Below are 9,682 nucleotides of genomic sequence, written 5' to 3' on the forward strand. Positions count from 1 at the left end.
TCTTAACCTCCCTCTCTCTCTTATCCTCTCTCTCTTATCCTCCCTCTCTCTCTTAACCTCCCTCTCTCTCTTATCCTCTCTCTCTTATCCTCCCTCTCTCTCTTAACCTCCCTCTCTCTCTTATCCTCTCTCTCTCTTATCCTCCCTCTCTCTCTTAACCTCCCTCTCTCTCTTATCCTCCCTCTCCCTCTTAACCTCCCTCTCTCTCTTATCCTCTCTCTCTCTTATCCTCCCTCTCTCTCTTATCCTCCCTCTCTCTCTTATCCTCCCTCTCCCTCTTGCTGCTGTCCATATATCCATTGTTGTTGATAGAGTTCTCACATGAATCCTTTTTCTAGTGCTTACATCCTGATTGCTGAGTCAGCAATAAAGCAGTTTGGTGTTTAGGTCATGTGGCATGTGTATTTGTTGCTTGGTTCATGTGTTTAGCATTTTTAATGGCAGTGTTTTGAAAATGGAAAACAAGTGAATATGTCAGATGTCTGTGTCTCACTTAGAGAACCGTGTGCAGTGTTTTGCACAAAGTGCCGAGCTGAACTGCAAACTGGATGCAGAGCTGAAAGTGTGTTTAGAGTTTTGGAGATTTGAGCTGAGGTTTTGCTCTTTGAGTGAGAGTTCAAATGATTATGCTTTATGTGAGATGTGTGTGTTAGCAACTGAAAAAAAACTGTGACTGGACATTTTCTGATCAAACACATTTTATTAACATCAAAGTTCCTCATTTGTTAGTCGATTTGGAAACAGCAATAACATTTAGTCTGTGAAAATACACGTCATTATAAATGTGTCTTCTTTTTTCCAGAGCAGTGAGAATAAAATATCTACAATGAAAGAAGCTCTGCTGCTTTCTCTCTAAAGACTCAGGCATTCAAAGAGAAAGAACTCAATATAAATGTATCAATGGAAATATTCAGCAAATATTTAGAGCAAACTTTACATTTCCATGCAGAGAAATATGAGTTGAGGTGAACAGAAATCCTCCGGAGCAGTGACAGTCTCCATGGCTACACAGACACAGGAAGGAGCGCCGCCTGAAGAAACTCCAGCATCTACAGAACAACTCACGAGGAGAAGTTAAAGCACATCCCATCATGTTTGATTGACAGCTGATCTCAGTGCAGTGAAGACATGAACACTCAGCTCTCAGCAACAATGATGGACACACAGAGTTTAAGAAGTAGAAGAGTTCCTCAAATGACTTCAGGCTATTTCAGTTTACAGAACTCAGCTGTGTCTCCAACATAACCAAGCCGAACTCCAGCATGCAGCGGCTGAGTGAATGTGGTCTGGACTCTGTGGAGGAGAGTCATGGCTTCAGAGACGCTGTAGAAGGACAGAACACCTGCTCTGTGATCCAGGTACACTCCTACTCTGGAGGACAGAGGACCTGAGACGGGAGTTTGAATACTGTTGTAACAAAATGAATAACTGTTTAGGTAACAATCTAAAGACCAAGATTTGTCATTGAGTCCAAATCCACATTCAGTCTCCCTCCCTGCTCTGATGATATTCTTGTATGCGACTGCTACACGAACATATATCCCTCTCCACTCCACCTCCCAGTAACAACGTCCAGTCAGACTCTCTCTACTCAGGACCTGAGACCATCCAGTGAATCTGTCTGGGTGACTAGAATAAGACTGTTCTTGTCCCATGAGTGTTGCTTTTCTGCTCCCCTCAGATAATACCAGCTGTGTGTATGCTGTGTTTGGATCCAGTGTGATCTCCTGTGAGTATCTTAAGAACCCAGCTCTGGTGGTGGGCTCTGCTGCTGACAGTAAAACATCCACTTCAGTCGATGAGACGTTTGTCCATTCCTCTCTCAGGACGTCCTGTAGTTTGTCTCTGACTGCTGACAGGGCCGCCGTCACGTCCTCAAAGTAGCTCAGAGGCCGGATGTTGATGCTGGAGGAGTGTGTAGCTTCACTGAGGGGGGCTGGCAGTGAGGGGTAGCTGAGCAGAAACTGGTTGTGGTCCTCTGTGTGAGACAGCAGCTTGAGCTCAGCGTCTCTCCTCTTCAGCTCCCTGATCTCCTGCTCCAGCTTCTCCTGGAGCTCTCTGACTCGACTCACTTCTCTCTCCTGCTGGGATCTGAGCTGCTGCTTCACATCAGAGCTTCTCTTCTCCATGAGACGGATCAGCTCAGTGAACGTCTTCTCACTGTCCTCCACTGCTTTATCAGCAGAGCCATTGACGGCCTGCACCTCCTGCTGAAGCAGCTTCACCTCCTTCTCTCCGTCCTGGATCCTCTGCTGGATGTTCAGTCGACTCCCCTCCAGCTCTCTCTGCCTCTCAGTCCTCTCTGCTGCAGCTGACACCGTGTCGTGGCCTTTGTGTTCGTCCACAGAGCAGAGAGAACAGATACTCTGCTGATCAGTGCGGCAGAACAGCTTCTTCACCTCGTCGTGACGAGAGCAGATGTTCTCCTGGAGCTTCTTGGAGGGCTCCACCAGCTTGTGTTTTTTAAAGACAGGTAATTCATAATGAGGCTGGAGGTGTTTGTCACAATAAGAGGCCAGACACACGAGGCAGGACTTACAGGCTCTCAGCTTCCTCTCAGTGCAGACATCACAGGCCACATCTCCAGCTCCAGCATAGCAGAGGTCAGCAGGAGCAGCTGGGGGTCCAGTCTTCTTCAGCTCCTCCACTAAAGCTGCTAGCATGGTGTTCTTCAGCAGGACAGGCCTCGGTGTGAAGCTCTGCCTGCACTGAGGGCAGCTGTGGGTCTTCTTCTCATCCTCTCCATCCCAGAAGCCTTTAATACACTTCATACAGTAGCTGTGTCCACAGGTAGTCGTCACCGGATCCTTCAGTAGATCCAGACAGATGGGACAAGATAAGATTTCCCGGCCCAGCTGAACTCCTTTCTGCGCCATTTCAGCTCTCAGTGGGAGCGAGTGTGTGAGTTTCACTTCCTGAGAGCTGAAACTATGAGCTGTGATCTGAACAACACGTGTGTGGGCGGTGAATTTGGCTTATCAGCTCTTGTACTTTACCCGCATGTCGGTTACACCCAGTGTGGATCTAAAGGGGAGGAACCAGGACATACAGAGTGGAGCTGGCTGTGTCTGAGAGCAGGAAGAAGAGGGAGGGCTCATCAAACTCTGATTCATTCCAGGAGGAGGAGCAGACACTCTGAACTGTTTCCTCATTCACAAACGGAGCCTCGCTTACAACCTGCTCTACATTTGAAAACAGTCTTCAGCTGAAAAATATGTCCGGTCCCCTCAGGCTTTTGTAGCAGACAGCTCCGAACTACCAGTAAAGGTAGTACGTTACAGTTTCAGTTGCTAACACACACATCTCACATAAAGCATAATCATTTGAACTCTCACTCAAAGAGCAAAACCTCAGCTCAAATCTCCAAAACTCTAAACACACGTTCAGCTCTGCACCCAGTTTGCAGTTCAACTCGGCACTTTGTGCAAAACACTGCACACGGTTCTCTAAGTAAGACACAGACATCTGACATATTCACTTGTTTGCCATTTTCAAAACACTGCCATTAAAAATGCTACACACATGAACCAAGCAACACATACACATGCCACATGACCACACACACCAAACTGCTTTATTGCTGACTCAGCAATCAGGATGTAAGCACTAGAAGAAGACTTCATGTAAGAACTTTTTACAACAACAAATCAAATCAAATCAAGTTTTATTTATATAGCACATTTATAAACGATTTTTGGTCGAGCCAAAGTGCTGTACATAAAATAAAAATAGCCTACAGTAGAGACACTTTACAGCAAATACAACAGCACAGATTGTTCAGAATATCAGTATGAGAAAAACCACACCCTCTGTCCTTAGACCCTCACATCGTACAAGGAAAGACTTCCAGAGAAAACCCACAGTTTAAGGGAAAATGGGAGAAACCTCAGGGAGAGCAACAGAGGAGGGATCCCTCTCCCAGGACGGACAGACGTGCAATAGATGCCGTGTGTAAATTGAAGAGATAATACATTTTACAGCATATAGACCGAATGTTAGGAAATGCATGTGTCTGTAATGAGAAGATGAATCCACGAGGATGTCAGCTACAATCCTGTGGAAGCCATCAGGGAAGCAGCATGACGAGACCCAAGGCAGGACCGCAGAGACAGGACAACAATGGTTATATGGACAGCAGCAAGAGGAAGAGGGAGGACAAGAGAGAGAGGGAGGAATGTAATTTCCCTTGTTCAGTGAATGCAACAGAGGCAAGACACCAGACCAACCAGAGAGTTGAATGGAAATAAACATCCGTCTTATTGGCTGACAGGTACCTATCTCAGCGGCTGATAACATCGCCTCTAAGGTAGCAAGCCACCTGGGTTCATTCAGTGGTAACATAAGGGCAAACATAAAAAAACCTTGGTGTAATTTTCGATCAATCTATGCTACTACACAAACACATCAAACTTCTGACCCGTACCTGTTTTTTCCATCTCAGGAACATTGCCAAGCTCAGGGGGGTTCTATCCAACGCAGAAATGGAGATGGCTATCCATGCCTTCATTTCATCCCGGCTTGATTATTGTAATGCTCTGTTCTCCTGCCTCAACAAAACCGGTTACAACAGGTCCAAAATGCTGCAGCCAGATTACTCACTCGGTCCAAAAACACATGCCACATCACTCCGATTCTTTCTGCCCTGCACTGGCTCCCTGTCGATAACATATAGAGCTGTCCATGGCCAAGCCCCAGCCTACATCAATGACCTGATCCACCCTCACATCACAAACCGGGCCCTGAGGTCCTCTGAGCAAGGCCTCCTAAGGGTGCCCCGAACCATGCAGGCTAAAGACTAAGGGGGACCGTGCCTTTGAGGTGGTGGTCCCAAGGCTTTGGAACAAACTCCCCCAGATAATAAAAACCTCTGCCTCAATAGAGATGTTTAAGGGGCAGTTAAAGACCCACCTTTTCCGACAGGCTTTTGGGTCGTCAGAGGAGGTGAGTTAGTAGCTGTCTTTTATTGGTGTTTTATCCTATGTTTTATCCTATGTATTACCTGCTGCTGTTTTATGCCTTTTATTCTACATTTTATAGTTGTACTTTGAATTGTGTCCTGTGTACTGTACTGTAAAGCACTTTGTACATCTGTGTTGAGAAGGGTGCTATATAAATAAAGTTGTACTTACTTAACTATCCTATGAGCTGTGACAATGTATAAACTGTCAGTCGGACTCAGAGTTTTTGAAGATGGACATAAGAACATTTTTTCTTAAAAAAGACGAAAATTCTCAAGTGGTGGCTCACACAACAACCCCAGAGCCACCACCTGAGCCAGGTAAACAAGGTATGTAAATGTCAGTAAACTTCCAAGTTATGCGAACATGTAAGCAAAGCATAAATTACAGCTACGTTGACGTTACTTTGAATCGTGGGGTAAGCTAAACCGTTAGCAAGTAGCTATAGCTAGCCAGATATATTAAATAAACACTTTGTCATACAATCTAAATGTTATGTTTTTTAGCGTTACCTGGTGATTTCAAAGGAAGCTCTCTGGTAAATGTTGACTTACTGTTCAACATGAAGCTAGAAGCTACCTTACAGTGCACAGTTGTTCCGGAGTACTGTCAGTTAAAGTGTTTCATAGTTAGCTTAGCTAAGCATCAACCTCGCACTGAAATATGTGGATGTTATGTGACAGTATTTCTGAGAAAAAGTCAGCTGAAATGGTGGCATAGTTGCCACTGCTTTACGTGTCGACAGCATGTTTGAACGTATTTGCAGCAGTAAATGTGGCTGTTGGCCACTGACGTTGCCATAACAACACCTGAATTTAAATGTGCAACCTCTTTTTGTGACAGATTTTTGCATGAAATTATAATTCTTCTGAATGATATTCCTATTGACAGCTAGTTTCTATGTGAACTTTATGAGATGTACAGCCAGAGAGAATAAATGAAAAACGGATATGAAATACTATATGAGAAAACAAGAATACAGTTTTAAAGGGGAGTGATTTGTAAAATATCCATAAAGAAAAATCTGTTTACAGTTCTGTTTCATATAGGTCTTGAGAGATGTATCCATAGATCTCTTAATGTTGTTCTCAAAGTGCACCAGATTGATGCTTTTAACTTCCATATTTAAAAAAAATTAAAAATTAAAAAGGGTGAAACAAAACAACAAAAACAATAAAAAACGATTTAAAAACAATTAAAACAACATAATAAAAGCTGTGACATTCATGCCGGCATGGCATAATGTGGGGGATTTAAAAATCTAGTTAAAGGCTATTCTAAAAAGATGCGTTTTTAGGCCTTTTTTGAAAGCCTCCACAGTCTGTGGTGTCCTCAGCTGGCTTGGGAGGGCATTCCACAGTCTCGGAGCAGCGGAGCAGAAGGCTCGGTCTCCCATGGTCTTCAGTTTTGTCCTTGGTGGGATGAGGAGGTTTGCCTTTGCTGAACGTAGGTTCCTCGTGGAGGTTTGTGGGGAGAGCAATTCCTTGATGTAGGAGGGAGCATTTCCATATATGCACTGATGAGTAGGGTTGGGTATCGTTTGAATTTCCACGATTCCGATTCCGATTCCGATTCTACTTTTCGATTCCGGTTCTTAACGGTTCTCGATTCCGATTCTTTGAGGGGCAGGGTAAAAAAATGATACATGCTTCTTCCACCAAAAAATTACATTTATTCGAGAAACTTTTACACAGGTTAGTTTAAAGTAATATTCACATTAATCAGTCTGTTTATATTCACTGCTATGTAACTTTAACCTGAGAACCACTGCTACAACAGTGCAACAGTCCAACTTTTAAAAACAGTTCTTGTTGAGAAAAACAAGCATATCTGCCTCTCAGGCATACCGGGAAGAAATGTTTGAACATTTTGAAGTAAAATGCTTCAATCTGGTGCACACGCAGAATTACTAGAGACTAGATCTAGGGGGTATAACTCTAAACACCCATATGAAAAAGATCGGTTTACATTTTAATAATTAAATAACAAATAGCCTACATGTAACGCATTTTATTTTGTTGTTCATTCATATCTTATTTTACTATTTTATTTATGCATATGTTTTTATCTCTCCAGTTTAAAACGATGTGTCTGGTTTACTGTCCTATAGTATACATTGGAATGATTTCAAACCTGTTTTATCCCAATCATTATAAAAGAGTGCCTTGGAAATATGTGTTACATAAATTGTGATCAAAACGTTTGAGACCCACTGAGATAACTTAGACTAAAGTGAACTATTTAACCCTCAGAGTCCTTTACCTCACTGAGCTGTAGTTATCAGCCTCTCAGTATGACTGGAGAGGACTCTCCCTCCACATCATTGTAGAAACATCTTCTTCTTATATCCATCAGAGCAGCTAGCACCAGATGCTAATAACAACAGCGCCCTCCCTTTCTCCCTAGCTCACTCGCACTTTGGCTGTGAGCTGCGGTTGCCAGATAAGCCAACATCCCCCATTTTCATCACTTGCAGCGCCCATCGTACAGGGCAAATGAAAAGTGTAGCCGGGGTGAAAAGGGTGTTACATTTACTTAATTATGAATGTTGTTACATCAAGGCCGAAAATTAGGATGAGCACCAACGGTCAAAACATTTTTTTTTTCTCCCAGAGCTGTCAGCGCAGCGCCTCCACAGATCTGGCGCCCTAGGCGAACATCTATAACGCCAGTGCAACGGGCCGGCCCTGGTCTCAGGTTACACTGTAGGAAATGTCCCGCCCCGCTGCAGTCATGCAGTAGGCTACGGAGAGCGGCGAGAAACATTTCCTCAGGAATCGAAAAGCGGAACCGAAATTCACATTTCTAAATGATGCCGTTGGAATCGAAATGTTGGAACCGGTTCCGAACCGGAACCGGTTCTCGGTACCCAACCCTACTGATGAGTGAAGAGGGTGATTTTGTAGTCAATCCTGAGTGAGACCGGGAGCCAGTGCAGTGATTTGAGGATGGGTGTGATGTGTTCGTACTTCCGCACTCTCATCAGGATGATGTGTTTACATGCTTATTTATACAATATGTGTGCTTCTGCTAACATCATAAGATAAAGTTGGTTCCGTGTTGTGTGTAGTGAGAACGCGCTAGAGGGAGAGGGGCCCCCAAGCCAAAGCTCGCTTAGGGCCCCAAAAAGTCTAGGGCCGGCCCTGTACACGACTCTTTGTCCAACCAACTACACACTGTGGTGCTTTATCTAAAGCACACTTATCTTTTATGGGGATCTGTCTGTAGAGAATTCTGCATATAAAGATTATTCAAATCTACAAAAATATGTGCAGAAACACAAATATACAGTTGTTATCCTTTTCTCTTTCTCCCAAACTAATTGGTGCAACATTCCTGCACACACATATAGTTGTGTGAACACAAATGATGCCTGTGTCAAATACAATAAATGGAAATGAAAACTTGAGGACAAATAAATACATATAATCTTTTTAGAAAAAATAGAGGAGAGAAAAATACGTATCTGCATTTTACCACCTCACTGGGTCTGACCTCAGCTCCTTTATCAAGATGCAGAAGAAGCATCACCTGAAGCCTGACGGTCAAACAGCTTCAACCGTTATGCTGCAATATCTATTCAATGACTTCAGTTCATCCTCCCTCTCTCTCTTATCCTCCCCTCTCTCTCTTATCCTCCCTCTCTCTCTTAACCTCCCTCTCTCTCTTAACCTCCCTCTCTCTCTTATCCTCCCTCTCTCTCTTATCCTCCCTCTCTCTCTTAACCTCCCTCTCTCTCTTATCCTCTCTCTCTTATCCTCCCTCTCTCTCTTAACCTCCCTCTCTCTCTTATCCTCTCTCTCTTATCCTCCCTCTCTCTCTTAACCTCCCTCTCTCTCTTATCCTCTCTCTCTCTCTTATCCTCCCTCTCTCTTAACCTCCCTCTCTCTCTATCCTCCTCTCCCTCTTACCTCCTCTCTCTCTTATCCTCTCTCTCTTATCCTCCCTCTCTCTCTTATCCTTCTCTGCTGTCCATATATACATTGTTGTTATAAAAAGTTCTCACATGAAGACTTTTTCTAGTGCTTACATCCTGATTGCTGAGTCAGCAATAAAGCAGTTTGGTGTTTGAGGTCATGTGGCATGTGTATTTGTTGCTTGGTTCATGTGTGTAGCATTTTTAATGGCAGTGTTTTGAAAATGGCAAACAAGTGAATATGTCAGATGTCTGTGTCTTCACTGAGAGAACCGTGTGCAGTGTTTGCACAAAGTGCCGAGTCTGAACTGCAAACTGGGTGCAGAGCTGAAAGTGTGTTTAGAGTTTTGGAGATTTGAGCTGAGGTTTTGCTCTTTGAGTGAGAGTTCAAATGATTATGCTTTATGTGAGATGTGTGTGTTAGCAACTGAAAAAAACGGTGACTGGACATTTTCTGATCAAACACATTTTATTAACATCAAAGTTCCTCATTTGTTAGTCGATTTGGAAACAGCAATAACATTTAGTCTGTGAAAATACACGTCATTATAAATGTGTCTTCTTTTTTCCAGAGCAGTGAGAATAAAATATCTACAATGAAAGAAGCTCTGCTGCTTTCTCTCTAAAGACTCAGGCATTCAAAGAGAAAGAACTCAATATAAATGCATCAATGGAAATATTCAGCAAATATTAGAGCAAACTTTACATTTCCATGCAGAGAAATATGAGTTGAGGTGAACAGAAATCCTCCGGAGCAGTGACAGTCCTCCATGGCTACACAGACACAGGAAGGAGCGCCGCCTGAAGA

General features: G+C 43.5%; 1 protein-coding gene across 1 annotated transcript; it reads right to left on the minus strand.

The window, feature by feature from the left end:
* Positions 1 to 680: 680 nt before the first annotated feature.
* On the minus strand, positions 681 to 2,966 carry LOC117449549 (tripartite motif-containing protein 16-like). The gene has a single exon (XM_034087297.2). It carries the CDS (start codon positions 2,874 to 2,876, stop codon positions 1,206 to 1,208), a length of 1,671 nt encoding a protein of 556 aa, XP_033943188.1. The 5' UTR covers positions 2,877 to 2,966; the 3' UTR covers positions 681 to 1,205.
* Between the last annotated feature and the right edge of the window lie 6,716 nt (positions 2,967 to 9,682).

The sequence above is a fragment of the Pseudochaenichthys georgianus genome, chromosome 7, assembly GCF_902827115.2.
Source record: "Pseudochaenichthys georgianus chromosome 7, fPseGeo1.2, whole genome shotgun sequence".
Lineage (NCBI taxonomy): Eukaryota > Metazoa > Chordata > Actinopteri > Perciformes > Channichthyidae > Pseudochaenichthys > Pseudochaenichthys georgianus.